Here is a 27,735-nt window from a genome sequence, read left to right as displayed (position 1 = left end):
ATTTTGCACAGTGTGTGCAGGCATCTACTTTTATTTATTTACTTACTTACTGATTGATTGTTAAATTTATATAATGCCTTTCATCAAAACAATCCCAAGGGGGGTTACAGCAAAATTTAAAAACAAGTTGGTAAAAAAGACAATTAAAATATTAAGTGAGAAATATTAAACAAATCTGATTAAAATTAAAACAAAAGCATAAAAGCTTGCATTTAAGAACGCTTAAATGGTTACAGAGTTCTTTTTAATTACTACAGACTGGTTCCGTCTGAGGCTTTCGGTTGGTTAGATAATAATGCTTAGTAAGTTACAAAAATACTTCAGCAGCACCCCAAATGATACTGGGGCAGCATTCAATAAAATCTTAGTTACTTAGTTGCAGATAACAGATATTTAGGAAATGCAAAGCACACACCAAAAACCCAGAAATTCTTACTATACCACTTTCTCCTGCCCTAAACAGCCGAAGCCCCTAGCCCTGGCTTCCTTTTTCCTTGAACTCACCAAATTCCTCTTGAGAATCAAGCCCCTGCAGTTTTATCTTCCCAGAGCTGCAGTCTTCATGTTGCAGCAAACTCCATTGCCACATGTCCCCTTGCTCCTCCATCACATAACTTCCTTTCTTCTTCCCAGAATTCCCAGCAACGGCTCTCTAGGTCCCACTCACCTAGCGTACTGATTGGTTGCCTTACTGATTGGTTGCCTGGGGTTCACTGGCCTGTCAGTCAAGACAAGGGTTCACTTCCTGTTAACTCTTTAGAGGGAGGGGAGGCTGGTTACCACAGTCTGCATCAATTACTAAGCCTTGGTGGGTTAGGCAAGGGGTTCTCAAATGTAGTTCTCCATATGTTGCCAGACTACAACTCCCATTATCCCCAGCCCAATGACTTTTGGGGAGCTAGGAACACCACCTGGGAGTCATGGGAGTTGTTATCCAACAGCATCTAGGGACCCATGTTTGAGAACTCCTGGGTTAGACAGCTCTAGTCTGATAATTTAAACACTTTCTCCTATGTGTGGATCCTTTAAAATGAAGGGCCATCCTTCACCTGGCATTCTTTCCACATGCTACATTCCATTCACAGATTCCTCCCTGTATGGATCTCTAGATGCAACCTAAAGTCTGAGCTCTGGCTGAAGGCCTTTCCGCATTCTGGACATTTATATGGCTTTTCCTTTGTGTGAATTCTTTGATGCAAAGTAAGGCTGATGCTGTGACTGAAGCTCTTTCCACACTCTGAGCACCGATATGGCTTCTCTTCTGTGTGCACTCTCTGATGCCATTTAAGGTCTGAGTTGTGACTGAATTGTTTCCCACACTCAGAACATTTAGAGGGCTTCTCCTTTGTGTGGCTTCTTTGATGTGACTTAAGGTGTGCACTAAGTCTGAAGCGCTTTCCACACTCCAAACATGTATAAGGCTTCTCCCCAGTGTGGATTCTTTGATGTAAAGTAAAGCTGATGCTATGGCTGAAGCACTTTCCACACTCTGTACATTGATAGGGGATCTCCCCCATGTGGATTCTTTGATGTGCTTTAAGTTGTGTGCTATGATTGAAGCTCTTTCCGCAATCTGAACATTCATACGGTATCACTCCTGTGTGGATTCTTTGATGTAAAAGAAGGCTTATGCTCCGATTGAAGCTCTTCCCACACTCTGAGCATTTAAATGGCTTTTCCTCTGTGTGAATTCTTTGATGCAAGTGGAGATTTATCCTCTGGCTGAAGCTTGTTCCATACTCTGTGCAACTCAATGATTTCTTCTTATTGTGAAGCCCTTGATGTACACCAAGGCTTGTTTTGCTAGTTAAGAAGTCTGCAGAAAGGGGCTGCTTATTTACTTTGTGACATTCTGGTTGGAATGGAATTTCAGAGAATTCAGCCCCTTCAGAAACAATTGATTTCTTCCTCCTCTTCCATTTTTCTTCTGTTTTCCTTCTGTGTTCTTCACTTTCTGTCTCAGTTCCTTTCTGGTCACCTTAACAATGAAAAAAGAGGAACTGATGAGGGATGAACAAAGCCCCTAATCAGAGCACAAAATCAATTAACTCATGAGTGGTTGTGAAGAGTATGTAAAAACAGATCCACAAATGATTAGCATTAACTGGCAGTCAATGAGATGTAATATTATTAAGAATATTTCTATAACATTTTTCAACAAAAAAAGTTCTCAAAGCAGTTTACATGGAAAAACAGAATAAGAGGTTTCCCTGCGCCTAAAGGGTTCACAATCTAAGAAGAAATATAGTACACAGTGGATACCAGTAACTACCACTGGGAAGTGGCTGTTTTTGGCTGAATATGAGGAGAGCTGGTCTTGTGGTATCAAGAATCACTTGTCCCCTTTGCTAAGCAGGGTCTGCCCTGGTTTGCATTTTAATGGAAGACTACACGTGTGAGCACTGTAAGACATTCCTTTTAGTGGATGGAGCCACTCTGGGAAGAGCAGAAGGTTCCAAGTTCCCTCCCTGGAGGCATCTTCAAGATAGGGCTGAGAGAGACTCCGGCTGCAACCTTGGAGAAGCCGCTGCCGGTCTGTGTAGACAATACTGAGCTGGATGGACCAATGATTTGACTCAGTATATGGCAGCTTCCCATGTTCCTATGAACAGTCACTCTCCACCATTAAATATAAGACCATCAGCACTTCAAAATATGCCTAATTGCTCAACTAGCTGGGGGTTCCTGGGTTTACATAATATATATATATTTGAATGTTCTGCTAGCATTAAGTCCCAAGGTCAATCTCTGGTGCTGAAAGACCACAACAACAGGGCTAGGAAAGACCTTAAGATTTTGCCAGGTGTGGGTAGGGAGAAATTAAAACCAGAGCAGATAATACTGGGCAAGATGAACCAATGGCATGATCATCTTCTTCATCATGAACCCCACTGCCCATTGAGTTCATCAGGAGAGGTCCATCTGCAGTTGCCACCAGCTCATCTGGTGGCTGCTCAGGTATGGGCCTTCTCCGCTACTGGCCTGAAGTTCTGGAATGCACTCCCTGCTGAAATATGTGCTTCCCCATCTCTGACAACTTTTAAAAAAATCTTTAAAGACGCATCTGTTCACCCAGGCTTTTAATTAAATACTGTTTTAATAGTTTTAACGTTGTTTTAAAATTTTAAATTGTTGTAATGTGTTAACTTTTTCTGCTGTCATTTATTTTGTTTTGTTGTAAACCACCCAGAGACGTAAGTTTTGGGTGGTATAAAAATATGTTACACACACACACGTGTGTGTGTGTGTGTATGTATAAAATAAAATAAAAAGCCGATTCATATGTTGCCCTTCAATAAGAATTGGTATTCCATCTAGCAGAATGACCACACTGAGGCAATGCAGCTATTGATGAACTTCAACTCCCATCACCCCTGCCATAATTTATTTTGGTTGATGGGAGTTGCAGTCCAACAAAAGCTGGAGAACCTCAAGATGGCCACTCAAGCCATAGGCATTACCTGCTGGATTCTCCTCCCTCTTTAGTGGGAGAAGAGCTGATCTTGTGATAGTAAGCATGGCTTGTCCTCTTTGCTAAGCAGGGTCTGCCCAGGTTTGCATTTGAATGGGAAACTAGTACAGGTGTGCGCACTGTGAGATATTCCCCTTAGGGGATGGGGCCGCTCTGGGAAGAGCATCTGTGGGCTTGCATGCAAAGGTTTCCAAGTTCCCTCCCTGGCATCTTCAAGATAGGGCTCAGAGAGATTCCTGCCTGCAACCTTGCAGAAGCCCTTTGCCAGTCTGCGTAGTCCATACTGAGCTAGATACAGCTCCCTATGTTCCTATGATTCCCTAGATGAGATACAAATGATCCAGCATTGTCAGCTCTCCCAACCGACTGCTTCCCCCCAGCAACTCACCAGATGTCTCCCAAAAAATAAAATCTTTAAATTGGGGGACATATCACCGGAAAAAACATCTGTCCGGGGAACTCACAGCTTGACAAAAGTTCCCACCACACAACTTAGCAGCTACCTGCTGAGCAATCTCCTTTGTCGGTGCCCTCGAGAAATGGGGTCTTCCCTTGTTCCTGACAGGAGATGAGTTCTGTTTTGGGAATCAGAAGTCCTCCTAAGGAGAGAGGAAACAGACAGGCAACTTACTTCCATCACCACTTTCAGACCCCTTCCTCTTCTGGGAAAAATGGAAGGAGAGCTGCTCTTGTAGTAGCAAGCATGAATGTCCCCTTTGCTAAGCAGGGGCCACCCCGGTTTACATTTGAATGGGAGACTGCATGTGTGAGCACTGCAAGATATTCCCCAGGGGATGGGGCCACTCTGGGAAGAGCATCTACACACTTGCATGCAGAAGGTTCCAAGTTTGGCATTTCCAAGCTCGGTTGAACACAAATATTATGAATATTTATATACCACTTTTCAACAAAAGTTCCCAAAGTGGTTTACATAGATATAACTAAATAAAAAAATAAACGGGCTGCCTGTCCCCCTTGGGCTCACAAAATATATCTATATCCATATGTTTGTTTTTGTTTTAATCGTTTTTTATATCCTGCTCTTCCTCCAAGGAGCCCAGAGCGGTGTACTACATACTTAAGTTTCTCCTCACAACAACCCTGTGATGTAGGTTAGGCTGAGAGAGAAGTGACTGGCCCAGAGTCACCCAGCAAGTCTTATGGCTGAATGGGAATTTGAACTCGGGGCTCCCCGGTCCTAGCCCAGCACTCTGACCAATACACCACACTGGCTCTTGTGATGGTTGGCGGCAGCTCCAGTCCTGTCAATCACCTTTTAAAGCCCAAGGAACCACCCTCCAAGTGGGATTCCTAAGGGAGGGGCTTTAGAATGGAGCAGAGAGTGGCAGTTAAACTGTCTCGCTATCAGCTCAGGGCATCAGACTGGGCTTAGAGAAGCCAGGAGATAGGGACAGACAGGGCTACAGGGAGGATGTCTAGAGAGACAGGGTCTGTTCTGGGCCTGGTGGGGTTTCAGAGGGGGACGGGGTAGGACAGGATCTATGTCAATAGGTGGCAGGCAATCCAACTGTGGCTACCTCAGTCATATTGTTTATCCATCTGTCCATGTACACTGTCTAGAACATCTGCCGGGGGTGAAATCTGTGTGTCACAAATTTTACATTATACAAGATATACACTGTAGCCAAGCCTTGCTACTGTTGTTATAGAAACCATTACGAGTGTAGAGCCCTGCTTTGGCAGAGAGAAACCTATAAGCTGTTTTAACATGAACAAACTTGTGTTTGTTTATTTAGAAGTTCATCTTCTGTCCAATGCGTTAAACTTTCTCCTCACGCAGCCCTCAGCTACACTACTAGGGGTCATCAGGATAAAAACCCAAGCAGGAAGAGCTTGGTGGTGGCAGCAAAGACTAGATAAAAAGACGCTGAAATAAATACATATTTCATCATCTGATGAGGTGAAGGCTATAACGGATGGCAGGCATTTCCATGATCGGGAAGCTGGAGCTCACCAGCCTGCCATCACATGTTCCAGTTGGAATGCATTTTTAAGAATAATTAACTAGAGCATCAAGAAACACGATCCAGCCATGGGCATCCTCCATGAAATGCCTACAGTGCTTTGATAGAGACCAGCAGTAGCAGCAATTCCTGCTTTCCACATCCAGGGTACCTTACCCAGCGAGGCCAGATTCAAGTAATTCTCCTCCATGACTTCTCTGTGCAGAGCCCTTTGGGCTGGATCCAGCAGAGCCCACTCCTCCTCGGAGAAACACACCGCCACCTCCTCCAAGGTCATCAGGTCCTGAATGCAGAAGAACACATTTCACAACAACCCAGCCAAGGCAAGGGGGCCTGGGACTTCTGCGGGATCCAAAATTTCATCACCAGAAGCCTCCGAAACTTTCTTAATGGGCAGCAGCCGACATCCAGACTAATGAAATGGCTATGCGACAATGTTGCACATCTACTAGAAACTCACCAAAGCCCAGAATTCTACTCTTGCCCAAACATTCCCTGCAATTTGGACAGATGGAGGAAGAGATCTCCCAGCGGGAGGGAGACCATAGGCTGAAGCACAAGCACAAGGATATTTGTGATAGCGCAACACTAGCCTGGAGCACAAGCTCTTGAGTGTGTGCAGTTGGTTAATGCAACAGACTTGTGCTTGTCCGGAACGTTTGCGGAAGGCTTGTGTTAGTCTAAACCAGGGACTCTCAACATTGGGTCCCCAGATGTTATTGGACTTCAACTCCCATGATTCCCAACCAAAGGCCACTGGGTCTGGGGATTGGGAGCTGAAGTTCAATAACATCTGGGGACTCAACTCTGAGAATCCCTGGTCTAAACCAGTATTCACTGTAAGGCCTGGGGTCCAGTGGCAGCCCCCATCAACCCCAAGAACCCACCAACTCCCATCAGCTCCTTGACTGATGATTTATTGTGCCTTTGTGAAGCTTCAGCCAAAGCTGAAGTCTCTGCGCCGTCCCCCTGATACCATGTGGGGATGGCCATTCTTCTGGTGCAGGGCTGTGCTTTGCCCAGCACTGGGGGGCTCCTTTAAGGGAAATAGAGCCCTCTTGCACCCCTGCCCTGCACCATCTTGGAAGGCATTCATGGAATGCTGGGAAGTGCAGCCCTTCCCAGGGCTTTCCTTCTAGACCTTTTTTTTGAGGGGGGAGGGCTTCTTTTCTCTTAAAGGGCCCTCTCAGCACTGATAATGTAAACCACCCTGAGTCTTTTGGAAGGGCGGTATAAAAGTTTTAATAATAAATAATAAAAGCACAGTGCTGTGTGGAGCCCAGCACAATGAGAGATGGCTCTCAGATTGAAGATTTCCCCCAAAGTGGCTCCCACTTGAAAAACAGTGAAGCTCTCGGCTCTAAGGGTCCATCAGCATTCCCAGCTTCCAAAGAAAAGAGGGAGATTCTTTCAAGCCTGGCAAGACACGAAGGGGACAGAGGAACTTGGATTATCTTCCACCGGCCTCTTTCATGATTTTACTCCTACCTGATCTGGTGACTGCACAGCAACCGTTCCCACTTCAGCACCAAGAGGAGAAGGCCCAGAATGAAGTACCAGCCTTGTTTCACTGTCTGTGAGGGAGACATAATTTATTTTATTTACAAACTTTATATTCCAGCACACTGCTGCTCAAGGCAGCTGACAATAAAACTCTAAAAGAGAGCACTCACAATAAAATATTTTATGTTTTACATTTATATCCCGCCCTTCCTCCAAGGAGCTCAGAGTGGTATACATGGTTATTTTTATCCTCACAGCAACCCTGTGAGGTAGATTAGGCTGAGAGATACATGACTGGCCCAGAGTCACCCAGTGAGTTTTATGGTTGAATGGGGATTTGAACTCGGGTCTTCCAGGTCCTAGTCCAACACTCTAATCACTACGCAACATACAATACAACAAAATAGAACACAGTAAGGCACACTAAAATGATATTGATTTGTCTATGTAAACTGCTTTGAGAATTCCGGTTGAAAAGAGGTTCATTGCAGTAGGAAAAGACAGCAAGGTAAAATAGCTAATCGATAGAAATAAAAGAGCAGACTGGACTAAAACTGATTAAAACCAGAAACTTATTGCCAATTTTTAAAAGCTTATTTGAAAAGAAAAGTTCTTTTTAGAACAAGTCAGGAAGAGAGACTAACAAAACCCCTCTGGGAGGGCATTCCACAGACAGGGGGCCTGTCCTAAGAACATAAGAACATAAGAACAGCCCTGCTGGATCAGGCCAAAGGCCCATCTTGTCCAGCATCCTGTTTCGCACAGTGGCCCACCAGATGCCACTGGAAGCCACAGACAGGAGTTGAGGGCATGCCCTCTCTCCTGACATTACTCCCCTGCAACTGGTACTCAGAGGCACCCTGCCCTTGATGCTGGAGGTGGCCCACAGCCCTCTGACTAGTAGCCATTGATAGACCTCTCCTCCATGAAGTCATCCAAACCCCCTTTAAAGCCATCCAGGTTGTTGGCTGTCACCATGTCCTGTGGCAGAGAGTTCCACAAGTGGATCACGCGTTGTGTGAAAAAGTACTTCCGTTTGTTGGTCCTAGACCTCCTGGCAATCAATTTCATGGAGTGACCCCTGGTTCTAGTGTTGTGTGAGAGGGAAAAGAATGAGACCTATCCCTGAAAGAGACCTATCCCTGGTCCCTGCTAACTGAATTTGTGTCAACAGCAGGGTTGAGAGAAAGTCTCAGTTTGATGATCAGTTTGACATAAGGTGGGAAGATGTTCCATCCCTTCCACTTTAGGGCCTGCTTCTTACCTTCCAAGTCGTAAACAGCTTGGGACCTGTGTGGCCAGGTTCAGAAAGGCTCACCTGAATGGTGGCATCTCAGCTAGGGCTCACAGAGCCCCTCCTCTAAGCAACAGGAGGAGGAGGGGGAAGGAGGGTGGAGTGGCAGTTAAATGGACAGGTGTGAAAAAGGAGGAGACAGTGCAGGAGTGGGGAGGGGAGGGAGGGAGGAGAAAATAAGGCTGGGAGTGTTAAAGCATGTGGGAGAGTTGAACATCAAGGATAAGAATGACGTGGGGGGGGCAAGGGGGTGGGTCTGACAGTCAGCAGTGTCAGACAAGGGAGCAGTCGAAAGTCACCTTGCCTGGGCAACAGCTGTGGTACCTGACAGGCTTTGCCAAATATGGCGACCTACACACCCCCTGCTAACTTGGCAAAGAGGCACCTTTTACCATGGTGATTCTCTTTATTTAGAAGGGGGAGAGTAACTGGCCCTATCGATCCCCAGCACAGTACTTCCAGTGACTGTTGTTGGTGTCTATCTTATGTTTCTTTTAGATTGTGAGCCCTTTGGGGACAGGGATCCATCTTATTTATTATTATTTATCTATGTAAACCGCCCTGAGCCATTTTTGGAAGGGCGGTATAGAAATCGAATTATTATTATTATTATTATTATTATTATTATTATTATTATTATTACAGATAGTTGTGGTCGAGACTATTTCCAGTTGCAAGGAGCACAGTGACTTCTCACAATTATCAGGGGTACTGTTTCTGTTGGGAACTGTGCTTGATTTCATAAAATCATCTCTCTCAAAGATGATTTTGCTGCTGCACAGGATTGTGCAGGATTGTCAAAGATGATTTTGCTACAGGATTGTGCAGGATTGTCCTGCACACAGGAGCTGCACAGGACTGGTTGATTGCCTTCAGTTCTTTAGCTGGTGTGGAGTTGTATTTAAGAACAAAACTCAGCCACCTTTGTATAGCACTGAGGAGGATGTCTTACATCAACACGTTTGCTATTTTGTTGCATCTGTGGTTTTAAGTTTTAAAATTCTGAATGTTTTTAAACTTTTAACTTTTATTGTGCATTAAAGAAGGTTATTGAAAAAGCTTTGCAGTGTGGAAATGTGTATTTCATCGCCCTTATACCATCTTATTCTTTCTTTTTGTTTTAAGATATCGATAGCCAAGAGACTCATTGGAAATCACCCCTGGAAATCACCCCTGTCCCTGATGTGGGAGACTGGACGTCGGATATGTTGCTGCTAGCAGCAAGAGAGCAAACAGCACTCCTAAAGTTGTGAGTCAACTATGAATTCTTAAATATTTGGCAACAATATTTAGATCTTTATGCTGAGTGAAGTTCCTGCCTTAAAAATTCACCCCGTGTAAGGCACAATAGCCACTACATTTAATGTAGAAGAAGATTTTTCTTTAATTTGTTCTGGGGTGGGGAAAGGTTGAAGGAGTGTTATGGGAAAAGATTAAAGGTAGAGGAACTATACTTGGTATGTTATTTAACATACATACTTTGTATGTTATTTTCTCTTTGTGTGTTGTTACTACTTATGGGGAAATCATTCAATAAACCACAAAAATTGCATGGGTTTTTTACCAACTCTCTCCACAGATCATAAAGTGGGTGGCGGGGGTATGTGTGGGGTGGCTTTCAACCACTGCCACATGTTTTTAATCACAAACATGGTCTGGGGGGAAGTAGTTGGAAGCATAAGCAAAAGTGGAAAATGGGAAAAAGCAAAATCCCCAAAGGCAGAATCCCACGATCCTATTCAGACAATGTTGTGTGTATGCTCAGGTGTCTCCTTACCCAATGAAGTGGTATGCCTGTCCCCCTCCTGCACAATCCACTTGAACAGAGGCTTCAGTCCGGTATCTGATGAGGTCTTTCCCGCTTCATGAACAGCTACTTCTGCTGACTGTCCCTGCACCTACAAGAGTGGCATGAATCCCAGGGAGAAAAGAATTAGCCATTTTTACATCAAAGACCACATGAACATCACACGGAGATCTTCCACCATCAGAGATGCTGATGAGGTACGCCGGACAGGGCCTTTTCAAGATGGGCAGGAAGTTCATGGGGCATTTTCTCCTTAGGCAAGAACAATGGTAGGGAGGAGCATAAGAAGGACAATGTGCTGCAGGGAAAGGTTTTCCATCCTGACAGTTCAAAGGGCAAAGGATGTATACAATAAAATGCTTAGGTGTAATCCCGTGTCCCTGTGCCCGTGTCTTTCTCGGCTGTTCTGGGCATGCGCGGAGCGCATGCCCAGTACGTCCGAGAAAGATACGGCCGCAGAGACACGGCGGCCATGTTGGAGAGCGGCGGTCGAGGAACGGGCTACGGGGAGGACAGAGGCGGCAGCGGGGGACCGGGAGAGCAGAGGCGGCAGCGGGGGTCCGGTTTCAGGGGAGAAACGGCCGCGGGGAGGCAAAGGGAGAAACAGCGGCAGGTCTGGCCCGCCCACCGAAAAGGACAGAGGTGGCGGCGGCGGGTCGGCAGGCAGCACCCCGGCCGCGGGGAGAGGAGAGGCGGCGGTGGGTCTGGCCCGCCGAAAAAGGAGGCAGAGGAAGAAGCCGGGCGGCAGAGAGGTGGGGACACTGAAGTGCAGCTGGAGCCAGGAAAAGAAGGCAGCTGGAACAAAAAAGGAGCGAACGGGGGGGGGGGGAGACCGGGAAGAAGCAGAGAGACAAGGCAGGGAAGCGAAGCGAAGCCTGGAGAAAAAGAGTGGGGGGGGGGGAATTGGCGGAGCGCCTCCCGCCCAGGACCGCACATCGGCTCTCCTGCGCCGCTCACCTCCCTAGAGCCGGTCACGGAGGTGCTGTACACCGTGAGGCTGGCCATGGTGCTGGGTTCGGAGCCGCTCCCTCTCTGCTCTGGCTGTACTGGATGGGAGGAAGGAAAGGAAGGGGTACGGAGGAATCTGCTTCCTTGCCAGTCCCGCCCAGCATGTGAGAAGGGAGGAGGAGAAAACTAGCAACCCCCCCCCCCCACTAGAGCCCGTTATTTAAACGGGCTTAAAAATACTAGTGTATACAATAATGTCCTTTGAAAAAAAATCCCCCACACCTTTCGCATCAGACACACTGATTCCAAGAAATACATGGACAGGAAGGTGGTGGAATCAGGGGTACTGTTATGCCTGATTCCGAGATGCACGGAACCAGCCTCATTTTTCTCCCCCTCCCGCCACTCACCGCAGAAGTGGTTGCACTCATCCTGCACTGCACCATGGCAGTGGTTTGGGTTTCCTCCTCCTCCTCCTCCTCCTCCTCCCTGAGCAGCTGAGAGTCCAACGGGTCTGTCTGGCTCCCCATGTGGCTGCCGCTCCAGCCCTTTGCCTCAGCCCCCAGAAGAGACTGGGAGAGAAGGGCACCAGGCGTCACTGTGGCGGCCTCCCTTTCCGCCAGCACCGAGGCGTGCTGCCTCCTGAGGTGGTGCAGCATGCCGGAATTGGTGAGTTGCCCCGCTGGCTTAACCCGACTGATCTTCATCCTGCAGAGGAGGCACTCCCCCCACTGGGGGTCATCTGTACAGCGGAAGTACTTCCACACATCCAAAGCCTGGCACGCTCCAACCTCATTCCTAGCTAGGCCCACTGGCATCGTGGAGCAAATAGAATCAGGGCTCTGCTCAGTCTCCATCGTCTCCTCCGGTCCCCTCACTGCACCCAGTTCAGAGGGGTAGCCACCACCTCCCTGGGCAGGAGGGTCTAGTAGCTGCACAACTGGAACCAGGAAGCCCAGCACAGATTCGTCATCAACAAGTCCCTTCTCTTTGAGGAGCTCCTGCACAGTGTTCTGAGTGGTGGGAGATAATTCTAGATGGATCGTTTTCCCCAAACCCAGCTGTGAATCTCCCTCCAGGGCAGATACCTCCATCGTACTCCCCTGGAGAACACTGCCTGCCATAGATCTGGGGGAAACAGCAGCCTCCACAGCCTGGGAAGCCGCTGTGCTAGTGCTGTCGCACACAAAGAGTGCACACCGCACCCTCCTTTCCCCCACCCCAGTGCTGCCACAGGGGCCACCAGGCTGGAACTGCTGCTGCTCATCCTCTTCCCCGGAGGAGGAATCAGAGGAGGCCTTCGGAGTCCCTTCATCCCCCTGACTGGCTGGAGAGAGGAATCTACAGGGCTCAGTTCTGTCTGCCTCTCCTTGCAGCAGCACTGACTCGTGGTGCTTCTTCAGGTGATCCACCATGCTGGAATGGGTGAGCAGTCCCATCACCTTGCCAGGAACGATCTTTGTCCCGCAAAGAAGGCATTCCCACCACCAGGGGTCATCTGCGTTGTGGAAGTACTGCCACACCTCTGACCTTCCAGAGGCTCCCGCAGGAATGTTGGAGGGAATGGAATCGGCGGGATGCTGTTCCTGCTGCTCAGCCTTCATATCCTCCTCATTCAGTATCATCCCATTCCCTGTGAAGCAGATAAATGATAAGGGTCGAGAATTCCCCCCAAAGAGGCCACAACCAAGAAGGCCCCACACCACGTTACCCCACCCATCACACCTCAAGAAGCGGAGGCACTACTGAGCAGGATCTCCAGATACCAACCAAAAGGTCAGGCAGGCTCATGGGCAAGCGGGTGGTCTTTCGAGTACCTCGACCTGAGGTCATTTAAGGCTTTAAAGTCCCAAGGACCTTTAAGGCTTTAAAGACCAGGAGCAGACTTTTGGATGGAGACCGGCTTCCCTCAGAGGCTGCTTGTACCTCCGTGCTCACAGAGGTCATGTGGAACAGCCATATTTCCCGTACCTCCATCTTCTGAGAGTGGGAAGGTGAAGGGCCTCCTCTAATGAGGCCTCCTGCTTTGGAATGTCCCCCGGAAGGAAATCAGATGGGCATCCTGCCTCTGCAGTTTCTGTTCCTAGCTGAAAACATCCTCCTTTGTAAAGAGAGGGGCTGTAGCTCTGTGGCAGAGCAGCCGTTCTTCATGCAGAAGGGCCCAGGTTTAATCCTTGGCATCTTCAGGTTGGGCTGGGAAAGACTCTTGCCTGAGGCCTCGGAGATCCGCTGCCAGTCAGCGCGGAAAATACTAAGCACAATTTATCAGGCAGCTCCCTATGTTCTAAGGGCCTTCTCTGCTTATCCTGCCAAGTCGGAGTCTGCTTTTCCTTGTTTTTCTTATTCTATATGTTGTATATGTTTCAGATTTGCTGACGCTACTTTAATCTCATAATTGCTGGAGACAGAAGGAACCTAGCAATGCAATAAATAACAAACTAGGGATGTGCAAGAAAGAAACCAGTTGTGTGGTGTTTTGGTGGGGCGAGGAGAGAGAACTTTAACGACGAGTAAAGCAGGTCCTTACCTGCTCCTCCGCCACTTTTCCTGCCCTGGTGCTGCGCCACTCACAAGTCTGCGCGCAGCAGAGGAGCAGGTAAGGATCTGCTTTACTTGTCCTTAAAGGCCCCGCTCCCTGTCCCGCCGAAATAATTTGGTGGGCTGCCCCAAAGCGATTTGTAGAGGAGAGCTAGTCTTGTGGTAGCAAGCATGACTTGTCCTCTTAGCTAAGCAGGGTCCACCCTGGTTGCATTTGAATGGGAGACTAGAAGTGTGAGCACTGTGAGATATTCCCCTCAGGGGATGGAGCCGCTCTGGGAAGAGCATCTAGGTTCCAAGTTCCTTCCCTGGCAGCATCTCCAAGATAGGGCTGAGAGAGATTCCTGCCTGCAACCTTGGAGAAGCCGCTGCCAGCCTGTGAAGACAATACTGAGCTAGATAGACCAATAGTCTGACTCAGTATATGGCAGCTTCCTATGATCTATGTTCCTATGATTTGGCACATCCCTACTGAATGCGCCGAATCATTTCGTATGCACCCCCAAACATAAACACATTATCCTGCACCTCTCTTTTAGCAGTGTGAAAACCATCTTTCCCCACACTGGCTATCGGGCTCAGTTCAAAATGCTGGTCTACACCTATAAAGCCTTAACAAGTTGAAGTAGGGAGAGGCAAGACATCCCCTTACAAGCCCAAGTGGCATGTAAAAACGGCCCTCCAGCTACAGAGAGGGGGAGCTGAAATATGCTCTGTGAATCCTTACCCAGCAAGGTTGTGCCTCCACTGCTGTCTTGCACGATCCGCTGGAACAGCGACCTCCGTCTAGTGTCCGGATCCTTCTCTCTCTCAGGAAATTCCATGGCGGCTTCTGATGACCCTGACATCTGAAACAGCAGGATGAATTGGGGAGACAGATTAGGAAAGAGTACCCCTCAAGGGGCTGTAGCTCAGTTCTAGAGCACCGGCTTCCATGCAGGAAGTCTGAGGTTCAGTCCCCGGCATCTCTAGGCAGGGCTGGGAAAGACTCCTGCCTGAAGCCTTGGAGAGCCCCTGCCAGTCAATGCAGACAACACTGAACTAGCTGAAGCAATGGTCTCACTCACTCTAAGGCAGCTTCCTGTGTTCCTATGATTTGCATGACTTGTGCTCTGAACAAACAAGATACAACTTTGGGGAAAGACCACAGCTCAGTGGAAGAATATCTGCTCTGCAAGCAGAAGGTTGCAGGTTCCCTGATGTCTCCAAGTAGGGCTGAGAAAATCTCCTGTCTGAAATTCTGGAGTGCTGCTGCCAGTCAGTGCAGACAATACTGAGCTAGATGGACCAATGGCCTCACTTGGTACAAGGCAGTTTCCTATGTTCCTAAGGTGAGAGGCAGGAGTTTCTCCCAGAGTGGCTTCCTAGTCTCCCATTCAGCTCAGTCCATAGGGAGTCTCCCTCAGTATAAACACTACACTAAGATCTTCCTTGGGGATGCTGTGACATGTTACCTCTTTGTCTGAGTACCTGGGACAGGGCCTTCTCAGCAGTGGCTCCAGTAATCTGGAACTCCAGTTCCAGGAAGGTTCACTCTGCTCCATTTCTGTTGTTTATTTTATCACACAAACACATAGTATACAAATGTACGTAATATACAAATAGACATGCTTAATAAAACCCTCTTCTATGATGAGGGAAACAGGGGGGAAAGAGAGAGGAGGAGTATGCAATAAATGCAGTGGTTCTTTTCCAAAAGACTAAAACATCATTTAACCCTTGATCCTTTAATTCCTATTCTTGATCCTTTAATTCCTAATACGAATCCTCTAATTCCTATTATTAGGAATATTTTAGTTATATGCTGCTTCTCAACAACAACAAAAAGATCACTAAAAGTAAACCTTTTTGTTGGTTTACACAGCAAAAGGAATGAGAAGATGGTTCCCTGTCCCAAAGGGGCTCATGATCTAAAATGAGATACCAGAAATAGCTACTGGAGGGTTGCTATGAATAGGGACAGTTGCTCTCCTCCTGTTAAATCTAAGAAAGCTACTACTTTACAAAGTATCTCTTTGCTTGGCTAGCAAGGGTAATTCCCAAACTGTGTGGCCCAAGAAGGCCTGAAGATTATTCTCTGCTCCAGAAGGGCTCACAATCCTAAAAGAAACATAAGAGAGACACCAACAAAAGTCACTGGAGACATGCTAAGCTGGACTGAATAGGGAGAGCTGCTCTCCCCCTGCTGAAGATAAGAGCACCAGCACTGTGAAAAGTGCCCCTTTGCCCAGTTAGGAACATAGGAAGCTGCCTTATACCAAGTCAAACCATTAGTCCATCTAGCTTAGCATTGTCTACACAGATTGGCAGCGGCTTTTCCAAGGTTACAGGCAGCATTCTCGCTCAGCCCTATCAAGAGATGCCAGGGAGGGAACTTGGAACCTTCTGCATGCAAGCATGCAGATGCTCTTCCCAGAACAGCCCCATCCCCTACGGGCTCACATGTACTAGTCTCCCATTCAAATGCAAGCCTGGGCAGACCCTGCTTAGCAAAGGGGACAATTCATACTTGCTACCACAAGATCAGTACTCCCCCACATAGTTAGCAGGGGTTAATGTCAGGTATTATTATTATTATTATTATTATTATTATTATTATTATTATTAATTTTTACACTTATGTGCCACTCTTCCTCCGAGGAGCTCAGAGAAAGAGTGGCATATAAGTGCATGCTTATTTGTATCCTCACAGGAGGTTAGGCTGAGAGCTACATGACTGGCCCAGAGTCACCCAGTGAGTTTCATGGCTGAATGAGGATTCGAACTCGGGTCTTCCTGGTCCTAGATTTTTATTGTTCTTGACTGCTTTTGTTAATTTTACAATAATTGCTCTATTGTGCACCATTTTCTTGGCCACTCAAATTTTTTTTAATCAAAAGGAGGAAGATGAAGCAATTAAATCATTAACATGAAACAGTGCTGCAAGCAAAGAAAAGAGTCTGGGATATACATTTCTTGGAGCAGAGGGAAAGGGAATTTTTGGTCTTGTGCATATTTTCTCAGACCCTTGGAATTATGAGGTTCAAACTAGGCAAGAAATAGGGAGATGGATTAGAAAAGAAATGGTGCAGGCAAAGGCCGAGGGTTTGGGACAGCTCATTCCTTGGGCGATTTCGAGGAAAAGGCTGAGAAAACAATGGGAACTAGCTTAACCCACACAGAGCACCTGCCCACTAGTACTTGATTGCTCCCCTCACCCCCTGACACAGCCCCAGCTCACCTCGGAGATATCTCCACCCTCACCTGAGCTGCGCTCCTGATCCTCTTCCTCCATCCGGTTGCTTCCATCCCCCTCACCCCTCTTGGTCGTAGCTGCAGCTTTGCTGGCCCCTATTGGCCAAGCTGCAGCCCCCTATCCCCAGAGACCTCCCCACCCTCACCCAAGCCCTGCTCCTCCCCACAGGAGCAGCAGCAGCATTTGACCAGGCCCTTCCTCTTTGCTGCCACCACCATGGCTGCTCGTTCCCCTCAGGCCGCTGACAGGCCCGGGCCTATCCCTCACCCTTCCTTCCTTCCTTCCTTCCTTCTTCTCCTCTCTCCACTCACTCTTTCCCTCTGTCTTCCTTCTCCTCCCTTCTCTCTCTCTCTCTCCCTCCCTCCCTGAGTTAACAGATTTTGTTCATCTTGTTTCCTCATCTAATTCACACAACAGCAGCCTCTTCTCCTGAAGGAGCTCCTTCCTCCCTCACAACCCATCTTTTTGCAGACCCCTGCCTGCTATCCTTGTATATGTAGAGAGAGATTCTTCTCCTCTTCAATCAAGAACATCTTCCAACCAGTAACAGTTTCATTCCAACTGACTGTAACCATCACAGGCTCCTCCTCCCTATCTGCTAATGGAATCCCCACTGCCCAATCACCATGGTGCTTCTGCTCTCACAGGCTCCTCCCCCATCCACATATGGAATCCCCACTGCCCAATCACCAGAATGCTTCTGCTCGCAAACTCTCATGAGAGCTGCCACGAATGGGATTAGCCATGGATATTTTTAGGATTTGGGCCCACACATTCACAACCCCTGGGAACTAGCATAATAAAATACTCTCACCTGCTGCTCTTTCTGCTTCCAGGCCTCTGCCTGGCTCAGGAGAAAACCTTCTGCTAGCGCCACTGCCTGGGAACTGGTCTCCGCTCCGCATTCTCTCACCCAGCTCTCCATCTCTGGGGGCAGGATGGTCAAGAACTGCTCCAGGATCACCAGGTCCAGGATCTGAGCTTTCGTGTGTCTCTCTGGGCTCAGCCATTGATGGCAAAGGTGGTGGAGTTGGCTGCAAACCTGCCGGGGCCCCTTGGCTTCCTGGTAGCAAAACTGCCTGAATCTCCAGCCCGGGACATCTGAGCTGGTCATGTCTCCACCCAGGATCTTCTGCTCAGTCCTTTCCCAGAATTCCCCACTGCTCCCAGTCTGGAAGACAGAAGGGCCTCTTTCTGTTTCAAGGCCAGCTGGGTCTTGTTCTCTCATCTTTGTCTTGCTCTCAAAGGAGCCTCTTTCTTAAGGTGAGGAATGACCACATGGATGGAACGGTGGAATCCTGCAAAGCAAAGGCACTATGAATTCTACACTCAAGGCAGAAAGAGACCTTCCCCACAGAAATGGACAATGCAGGCTGTCAACTAGGGATGTGCAAAAAATTTTGGGCACAGAACGATCTGTGCCCGAAACGAACAATTTTGGGTGATTCGGGGCTGAACCGAATCACCCCCGATGTCCCCCAATATTTTTCGGGCACGAGCCGAATCACCCGAATTTCGGGCATGAAAAATTCAGGTGATTCGGTTCACGGCTGATTTTTGGCGATTTTAAAAAGTTTTAGTGACTTTGGGGCAGTTCGGGGGCATAGCATGGGATCTGGGCAAAAAGAGTGGGGTGGGGTGGTAGTGCCTAATGGGTGCAGGCTACCACCCCAATTTCAGGGGGATTGGGCAAAGGGCTGATTTTTGGTAAATTTCTGAAAATTTCATGTCTTTGGGGCAGATTGGGGCATATTGGGGCAGAAAGTGGGGCCTGGGGCAGAATAGTGGGGTGGGGTGGTAGTGCCTAATGGGTGGAGGCTACCACCCCAATTTCAGGGGGTTTGGACAAAGGGCTGATTTTTTGAGAATTTTTGAAGTTTTAGTGACTTTGGGGCAGTTTGGGGGCAGAAAGTGGATCTGCCCCAAAATAGTGGGGTGGGGTGGTAGTGCCTAATGGGTGGAAGCTACCACCCCAATTTCAGGGGGATTGGGCAGAGGGCTGAAATTCACAGTGAATTCTCATTCTATCATAGCAAATGAGATTTTTTTCAATTAAACAACTCTCATGACCCCACTTTCACTTTTTCACACTTTCCTTTACTATGAATAATATGAGGAAGTAATCAATTTAGCACACTTCACCTTATGAAGACAAACCTCATACAAATAAATTCACCATAATTCACCCCTCTGCCCAATCACTCTTAAATTGGGGATGGGTGGTAGCCTCCACCCATTAGGCACTATCTACCAGCCCACCCCACTCCTTTGGGGCAGATCCACTTTCTGCCCCTAATCTGCCCCAAAGACACCCAAACTTCAAAAATTCTCAAAAAATCAGTCCTCTGCCCAATCCCCCTGAAATTGGGGTGGTAGCCTCCACCCATTAGGCACTACTACCCCACCCCACTATTTTGGGGCAGATCCACTTTCTGCCCCCAAACTGCCCCAAAGTCACTAAAACTTTAAAAATTCTCAAAAAATCAGCCCTTTGTCCAAACCCCCTGAAATTGGGGTGGAAGCCTCCACCCATTAGGCACTACCACCCCACCCCACTATTCTGCCCCAGGCCCCACTTTCTGCCCCAATATGCCCCAATCTGCCCCAAAGACATGAAATTTTCAGAAATTTACCAAAAATCAGCCCTTTGCACAATCCCCCTGAAATTGGGGTGGTAGCCTGCACCCATTAGGCACTACCACCCCACCCCACTCTTTTTGCCCAGATCCCATGCTATGCCCCCGAACTGCCACAAAGTCACTAAAACTTTAAAAATTCACCAAAAATCAGGATTTTGCCCAATCCCCCTGAAATTGGGGTGGTAGACTCTACCCATTGGGCACTACCACCCCACCCCAAAATTTTGCCCCTGGGCCCCTTTTTACCCCCCCCGAATCGATTCAGATTCGGATTCGGATTAAATCCGAATCCGAACTGAATCAAGGGTGATTCGGGTGACCCAGATTCGGGCACAAAACAGAACAGGGGTGATTCGGTTCGGGTCCGAGCCGAATCACCCGAAATCCCGAATTGCACACCCCTACTGTCAACTGTGGCCTGAAAGAAAATAAGAAGAGTCCTGCTGGATCAAGCCCAAGGCCTATCTTGTCCAGCATCCTGTTTCCCACAGTGGCCCACCAGATGCTTCTAGGAAGTCCACAAGCAGGAAATGAAGGCATGCCCCCTCTCCTGTTGCTACTCCCCTACAACTGATATTCAAAGGTTTCCGACTGCTGAACCTGGATGCAGCTCATAGCCATCAAGACTAGTTAGTAGCCACTGACAGACTTCTCCAAGAGTTTGTCTAAGCCCCTTTTATAGCCAGCAACTCAGCCTCCTCACCCCTGACACAGATCTAACAACTCCCCCGTCTATCCGCACTTGCCCTCTCTTCTTCTGCCCTTTTCTTTTTTCTTTTTGTTTTACCCCCGCTCCCATGATGGCTGCTTCCCCACAAGGCCGTCTCTATTGGCTTTCACTACACTACACTACACTACACTCTGCTTTTTCTTCATACAGAAGCCACTTCTGAAACTCTTTTCAGTGTCTCTCTGTAGTTTTGACCATAGGGATGTACTGCAAGAGAAAAGCCTAGATCAGGGGTTGCTAACCTTTGATCTGCAAATGATGTTGGCCAACCACTCCCTTCGCCCCCAGCCATGATGGCCAATAGCCACTGAATGATGATGAAAGTTGTTGTCCAATAACAGCTACATTTGGCACCTTGCCTAGTTGTATTCGGGTTGATCTAGATCTAGATTTACAGGTGAAACTCGAAAAATTAGAATATCGTGCAAAAGTTCATTAATTTCAGTAACACAAATTAAAGGTGAAAGTGAATGAGATAGACGCATTACATGCAAAGCGAGATAAGTCAAGCCTTAATTTGTTATAATTGTGATGATCATGGCGTACAGCTCATGAGAACCCCAAATCCACAGTCCCAGAAAATTAGAATATTACATGAAACCAATAAAACAAGGATTGTAAATAGAACAATATCGGACCTCTGAAAAGTATAAGCATGCATATGTATTCAGTACTTGATTTGGGCCCCTTTTGCAGCAATTACTGTCTCAATGTGGCGTGGCATGGATGCTATCAGCCTGTGGCACTGCTGAGGTATTATGGAAGACCAGGATGCTTCAATAGCGGCCTTCAGCTCTTCTGCATTGTTTGGTCTCATGTCTCTCATCCTTCTCTTGGCAATGCCCCATAGATTCTCTATGGGGTTCAGGTCAGGCGAGTTTGCTGGCCAATCAAGCACAGTAATCGCATGGTCATTGAACCAGGTTTTGGTACTTTTGGCAGTGTGGGCAGGTGCCAAGTCCTGCTGGAAAATGAAGTCAGCATCCCCATACAGCTCGTCTGCGGAAGGAAGCATGAAGTGCTCCAAAATCTCCTGATAGACGGCTGCGTTGACCCTGGACTTAATGAAGCACAGTGGACCAACACCAGCAGATGACATGGCTCCCCAAATCAACACAGACTGTGGAAACTTCACACTGGACTTCAAGCATCTTGCATTGTGTGCCTCTCCATTCTTCCTCCAGACTCTGGGTCCTTGGTTTCCAAATGAGATGCAAAAGTTGCTCTCATCAGAAAAGAGGACTTTGGACCACTGAGCAACAGACCAGTTCTTTTTTTCTTGAGCCCAGGTAAGATGCTTCTGACGTTGTTTGTTGTTCAGGAGCGGCTTGACAAGAGGAATACGACATTTGAAGCCCATGTCCAGGATCCGTCTGTGTGTGGTGGCTCTTGATGCACTAACTCCAGCCTCAGTCCACTCCTTGTGAAAGTCCCCAACACTTTGGAATGGCCTTTTCCTGACAATCCTCTCCAGGCTACGGTCATCCCTGCTGCTTGTGCACCTTTTTCTTCCACACTTTTCCCTTCCACATAACTTTCTATTAATGTGCTTTGATACAGCACTTTGGGAACATCCAACTTCTTTTGCAATTACCTTTTGAGGCTTTCCCTCCTTATGGAGGGAGTCAATGATGGTTTTCTGCACAACTGTCAAGTCAGCAGTCTTTCCCATGATTGTGATTCCTAATGAACCAGACTGAGAGACCATTTAAAGGCTCAGGAACCCTTTGCAGGTGTTATGGATTGATTAGCTGATTGGAGTTGGACACCTGGAGCCTAGACTGTTGAACCTTTTCACAATATTCTAATTTTCTGGGATTGTGGATTTGGGGTTCTCATGAGATGTACACCATGATCATCACAATTATAACAAATTAAGGCTTGACTTATCTCGCTTTGCATGTAATGCGTCTATCTCATATCAGTTTCACCTTTTAATTTGCATTACTGAACTTAATGAACTTTTGCACGATATTCTAATTTTTCGAGTTTCACCTGTAGACTCCACAGTTATCACAGTGTCAGATGTAGAGGTATCCAGCATCTCCTCTTGTATGGTTAGACTGGATCAATTTCAGTTTGTGACTCCTGAGGATGTGGACAAGCTGCTCGGAACGGTGCGTCCTACCACCTGTCTGCTTGACCCTTGCCCAACGTGGCTTATACTATCTGGCAAGGGGGTTGTTGTGGACAGCCTGGTGGCAATTATAAATACCTCTCTGAGGGAGGGCAGGATGCCTCCTTGTTTAAAGGAGGCAATTATCAGACCTATTCTTAAGAAGCCTGCCTTAGACCCCTCGGAGTTTAAAAACTACAGGCCTGTCTCCAACCTCCCATGGTTGGGCAAGGTGATTGAGAGGGTGGTGGCCTCCCAGCTCCAGGCGGTCTTGGAGAAAACTTACTATCTAGACCCATTTCAAACTGGTTTTCAGACTGGCTATGGGGTGGAGACTGCCTTGGTCAGCCTGATGGATGATCTCCAATTGGGAATTGACAGAGGAAGTGTGACTCTGTTGGTCCTTTTGGATCTCTCGGCGGCTTTCGGTACTATCAACCATAGTATCCTTCTGGAGTGTCTGAAGGGGTTGGGGGTGGGAGGCACTGCTTTGCAGTGGTTCCACTCCTACCTCTCTGGCAAATTCCAGATGTTGTTCGCTTGGAGACTGTTGCTCTTCAAAATCTGAGTTTTTATATGGGGTCCCTCAGGGCTCCATACTGTCTCCAATGCTTTTTAATATCGACATGAAACCATTGGGAGAGATCATCTGGAGATTTGGTGCTGGGTGTTATCAATATGCTGATAATACCCAAATCTATTTCTCCATGTCAACATCATCAGGAGAAGGCATATCCTCCCTGAGTGCCTGCTTGGAAGCAGTAATGGGCTGGATAACAAACTGAGACTGAATCCAGACAAGATGGAGGTACTTATTGTGCGGGGTCATCACTCGGGAAGCGATATTGATCTACCTGTTCTAGATGGGGTCACACTTCCTCAAAAGGAACAGGTACGCAGTCTGGGAGTGCTTTCGGATCCACACCTTTCCCTGGTTCCCCAGGTTGAGGTAGTGGCCAGAAGCGCTTTCTATCAACTTCGGTTGATACATCAGCTGCTTCCGTTTCTTGAGGTTTATGATCTCAAAACAGTAGTACACTTGCTGGTAATCTCCAGACTTGATTACTGCAATGCGCTCTATGTGAGGCTGCCTTTGTACATAGTCCGGAAACTACAATTAGTACAAAATGCAGCAGCCAGGTTGGTCTCTGGGTCATCTTGAAGAGACCATATTACTCCTATATTACAGGAGTTGCACTGGCTGCCAATAAGTTTCCGGGCAAAATACAAAGTGCTGGTTATAACCTATAAAGCCCTTAACAGCTTAGGCCCACTGTACTTAAGAGAGCATCTTCTTCTGCATGATCCCCATCGTCCACTGCGTACATCAGGTGACACTCATCTGTGGCTACCTTCATGTCTGGTGGCCAGTCAGGGACGGGCCTTCTCTGTTGTTGCCCCGAGACTTTGGAACGTGCTTTGTGTGGGAATAAGAGTCTCCCCATCTCTAGCAGCTTTTAAAAAGTGTCTAAAGACTCATCTTTTTACCCAGGCCTTTTAGCTTTTTAACTTTTGGATTGTTTATTGATTTATTTTACATTGTTTTTAGTATTTAATTGATTTTAGTGTTTTGTTTTTGTTTGTTGTGAACCGCCCTGAGACCTTGGGTTAGGGCGGTATAAAAATGTGCTAAATAAATAAATAAATTGATAAATATATGGGTTCAGTCCCTGCAGATGTGCAAAGAGCTAATCCAAGGGTTCTCAAGCTTGGGTCTCCAGATAGTGTTGGACTACAGCAGGGCAGCTCAACTGCTGCCCTCCTGCAGATGTTGGCCTACAACTCCCATAATCCCTGGCTACTGGCCACTGTGGGTGGGGCTTATGGGAGTTGTAGTTCAAAAACAGCTGGTGGGGGAGTTGAGCAGGTCTGGACTACAGCCAGTGTTCCCTGCAACAAGGATTCCCAGATGATGTTGACTACAACTCCCACAATCCTCAACCAAAGGCCATTACAGCTAGGAATGGTGGAATTGTAATCAACATCTGGGAATCCCTGTTACAGGAACACTGACTACAATTGGCTGGGCTACCATGTGGCTGGGGATGATAGGGGTTGTAGTCCAACAATATCTGGGGACCCTAGGATTGGAACCCCTCCCCTAGATCAGTAGAAAGAAGAAAAGAGATTTCCAGTTGACGATGCAAGGGGTCAATCACACATGCTGCCTTTCTTGGGGCCAGATCCAGGGACCTCTCCCTGCAACTGCCTTCGGTGCTCCCATTCCCTGCCTGGGCGCTGACACAACCTACTCCCTGCTTCCCTGCCTTGCATTTCCCACCACCCACCCGTCTCTTCTTCCCCCTGCCCCCTAAATGCACTTTGCTCTCCCCGGATTCCTGAAGGGGTTTGCTGATGGAACAAGTGGGACCCTGCGAAGCTCTAGGGCTCCTTTTCTACAGGAGGGGCAGAGCAGAAACCTGAACGTTCAGCGTAAAAATCAAAGGCAAAGAAGGCGTTTCTCTTTATTCCTCGCCCTGCAAAGGCAAGAGAGCAGAGCTGGCATTAAAGAAGCTTTGAGATATGGAACCTCTCAATCCAGATTAAGCCATAAGGAGCGGGTACGAAGCCTGGTTTCCAACTTTCCTTCTCCCCCGCCCCGCCCGCCCGTCCTGCCCATAACGCTCCCATACCTTGAGCAAGTGGACGAGAGGCAGGCAGATCTTCACCCGGAGCAGCTTTCCCCCACATGGGGATACTCTGATGAGCTTTGCCGGTTGGATTCCTGCCTGCTTTCTCTTCTCAGCCCCACTTCCTTCTAGTCCTTGGGGACCCTCCCTCCACTCCAAATGCAGCTCACTGGATTCCCTTAGAAGTAGGAGGGACACATTACTACTGCACAGGAGAAGGGGGAGAGGCCGGGGGTGGGGGACGCAAGGCGGAAGTCCCGCCTTCCCGGGTGCTTCTCTAGCTAGCCAGGCTGGTGTCTTTCACTTTAACCCAAAGATGCAATCCGTTGGAAGCCGCGGTGGGGTTCAAATTGAAGGAGTCTAGGTTCCTCGAGAGGTATCGGGGGCGGAAGGGCGGGCGGGGACGACTGTACATAGTAACCCACCTTTCTTGCGCAGCCCCTCACCGTGGCAGGGCATCAGGCTGTCTCAGGTGCATGCGCCTTCAGCAGCCCAGCCCTCCAGGGGTCTGGTGAGTGCAAATGTGCATAGGAATGCAGCAAACCCAGGTGGAAGACATGGAGAGTGGGATGGAGGGATGTGAGCTTTGGAAGAGCCCAGAAGAAAACGCCCGAGCAGGGAATGGGGCCCCCACCGGTAACTAAGCTCTCTAATCGCAACCCAACAGATCCAGTAATTAAATAAATACAAAGAACGCATGAGAAATGAAATATATTATCCTTAACTGTAACTTAAAATAATGGAATCGTATAAAGATAGAGATGGTAATTTATCATACCAAGTAAAATTACTGATTAAAAGATAAAATACACTACATAACATCCAATTCAAAAAGGACTACATAGTCCATAAGATTTGCCAGAATAATGCACAACAGCAACCTGGTGATAAATTGTTTTGAACTGCTTTATCAAGTTATTATATTTCATTCTTCATGCTTTTTTTTTTGGCCTTTATTTCATTATTGGATCATCAGCTCCTGCCTCTTCCCTCCCGTATTCCAGGATCTGTTGAGTGCAAAGGGCATCTGGGGTGACAGAGAGTCCTAGGGAGAGGAGGATGGCAGATGCAAGGCTGAAAAGTGAGGAGGGAGCTTTGGAAGGGACCAGAGACAGAGAAATCCCCAGGCAGGGGATGGAGGCAACCAAAGGCAAGGAGGCAGCTGCTAATATCAAGACAGGCATAAGAGAGTCTTTTGCAACTGACTGCCCTTCGGTGAAGGGATCCTTCACAGCACCAGGGAGTGTCTTTCCTCCTCTCTGCTAAAGCAGGGCATTACAGCACCATAGCCATGCAGCCAGAACTAGGTTCCATTGTCCACTGAATCTGGATGCAATGAAATAGATTTCAAACATCTGGACAAGGCCTATTCAGATGTCACACAGAACCACAATTAAATATTGGTTTAGCGCAATGTTCCTGAACCCCTGAAGCATGCACTCCTTTCTCATTTGCTTGTGCAAACTTTGGAAGAATTCTGCTTCTGATTTAGGTTAGAAACAAGCCAACATCTGTTGTACCATCTGAACTGGCCAATCTTGGTTTATTCTAATCAACTTCCCTAAAACAAACCTACATCTAAGCCCATAGTAGGTTATGTAGGTTTCTTATCTAGGTTTCCTTTAGAGAAGGTGGTTAAATTAAACCAAGATTGGTTGATTCAAATATCAGATCATGGATCATACTTTTCATGCAATAAAATGGAACAAAAGAATTACACAAGTAGAAACAAGGAACATGGATAAACATATCTATTTCCAAAAGAGCTGGAAACGTTTTGATCCTTATGGATGCATAACTAGAGCACCTGCGGATGAGAGGGAGCTACTAGCAAACGAGGTAACCCACAGATACATCGGTTTTGCAAAAATCTGAAGAAAAAACCTAGGGGACAAATCACTCCAAAACTTCCCCAATGTAACTCAGTGGAGCAGAATATTCACAGACTCAGAGGACAGTTAAAATTTAACCAGGTGGGTGTAGCTAATGGAACTCAGTGGCAAAGGGGAAAGGACATGGTGGGCGGTGGGGGGGGGGGAGTGGGAAATTTCTCAGCTTGAAGAATCACTCCTCAAGCCAGTCACAACTCCTCCTACTTCTTAGGGGAAAAGGTACCTAAAATCTTTGCCATGCTTAGGTAACACATGCACAGCAGGGCAATACTGTGACATTTTGTGGGTCTATACTTATTATTGAATGTCATATTCTAATGGGCAATGAACAAAATCCATCACTTAATAAACTTGTTTGTATACTCATTTTATTTTGCACCTCTAAAATAAGCCAATTTAATAAGCAAGTGACATCCCTAGCACATTGTTACCCAAACAGGAGATGATTCATAATCTATCTGCTGATAATAATCTAACCCAGTGGTTCCCAACTAGATACATTAACCCTGGGATACTTTTAAGGCTTGTAAGGGGCACTCAGAGCCCCCCCCCATCTTCCCCGACTAATAAGTGATTAGGATGCAGCTCTGTTGCCTCCTGATCTGAGGACTTGGCTATTACAGCCACTGGTTTATGTCCAGATTAATTTATACATGAGTGGTTGTGAGGGCTCAGCCGCAGCTGGCCCTCAGTCTAACCATCCACTGCCACAAAAATAAGATCTTTAGCTTGTGTGACTGTTTCCACTCCCAGTCACGGAACCCTCTGTCTTTCAAAAACAATATCAAAACTCAGTAGTGTGGTAAATAAAATATGCAGGTAGGTATGAGGTGTGACTAAAATAACAAGACAGAGGCACCAGTAATATAGTGTAAAAACAAGAACTGGTTTACTGTATTAAAAGGCTTGAAAAAATGCCCCCAAAACCGTATAGGAACAAATAATG

General features: G+C 47.4%; 1 protein-coding gene and 1 long non-coding RNA gene across 8 annotated transcripts in view; one reads left to right on the top strand and one right to left on the bottom strand.

The window, feature by feature from the left end:
- Positions 1-15: 15 nt before the first annotated feature.
- LOC128341948 (zinc finger protein 485-like) lies at positions 16-25,226 on the bottom strand. Of its 5 annotated transcripts, none has more exons than XM_053288631.1 (10): positions 24,901-25,226; positions 17,597-18,080; positions 14,275-14,395; positions 11,420-12,642; positions 11,019-11,102; positions 10,032-10,152; positions 6,946-7,031; positions 5,614-5,740; positions 3,976-4,071; positions 16-1,978 (listed from the first exon to the last, which is right to left on the bottom strand). In XM_053288631.1, the coding sequence occupies exons 2-10, from the start codon at positions 18,008-18,010 to the stop codon at positions 1,080-1,082; spliced, it is 3,171 nt and encodes a 1,056-aa protein (XP_053144606.1). In that variant the 5' UTR covers positions 18,011-18,080; positions 24,901-25,226; the 3' UTR covers positions 16-1,079. The 5 variants fall into 5 exon arrangements, with proteins under 5 accessions (XP_053144606.1, XP_053144609.1, XP_053144607.1 ...); XM_053288634.1 differs by having other exon boundaries at positions 12,452-12,642; positions 24,901-25,221; XM_053288632.1 differs by lacking the exon at positions 11,019-11,102.
- The window catches only part of LOC128341977 (uncharacterized), a 31,599-nt gene continuing 10,889 nt past the window's right edge, over positions 7,026-27,735 (top strand). For 2 of the 3 annotated variants that reach the window (XR_008314695.1, XR_008314697.1), the window contains exons 1-3: positions 7,026-7,468; positions 9,380-9,503; positions 10,020-10,258. This is a non-coding gene — a long non-coding RNA (uncharacterized LOC128341977). Of the gene's footprint in view, positions 7,469-9,379; positions 9,504-10,019; positions 10,259-16,239; positions 17,609-27,735 lie in introns of those variants that run through there. The other variant, XR_008314696.1, reaches the window with a different exon arrangement.

The sequence above is a fragment of the Hemicordylus capensis genome, chromosome 2 (genome assembly GCF_027244095.1).
Source record: "Hemicordylus capensis ecotype Gifberg chromosome 2, rHemCap1.1.pri, whole genome shotgun sequence".
NCBI classification, from domain to species: domain Eukaryota; kingdom Metazoa; phylum Chordata; class Lepidosauria; order Squamata; family Cordylidae; genus Hemicordylus; species Hemicordylus capensis.
The sequence above is the reverse complement of the archived record's forward strand: the minus strand, read 5'-3'. Positions and strand labels throughout refer to the sequence as shown.

Excerpts from the sequence above, each read along its gene's own strand:
- LOC128341948 (XM_053288631.1), bottom strand. The coding sequence starts at position 18,010 with ATGAGAGAACAAGACCCAGCTGGCCTTGAAACAGAAAGAGGCCCTTCT. Across the intron at positions 14,396-17,596 it reads GGAAGCAGAAAGAGCAGCAG|ATGTCAGGGTCATCAGAAGC; the intron begins GTGAGAGTATTT and ends CTGCTGTTTCAG. Across the intron at positions 11,103-11,419 it reads TGAGTGCAACCACTTCTGCG|CCAGAGCAGAGAGGGAGCGG; the intron begins GTGAGTGGCGGG and ends CATCCAGTACAG.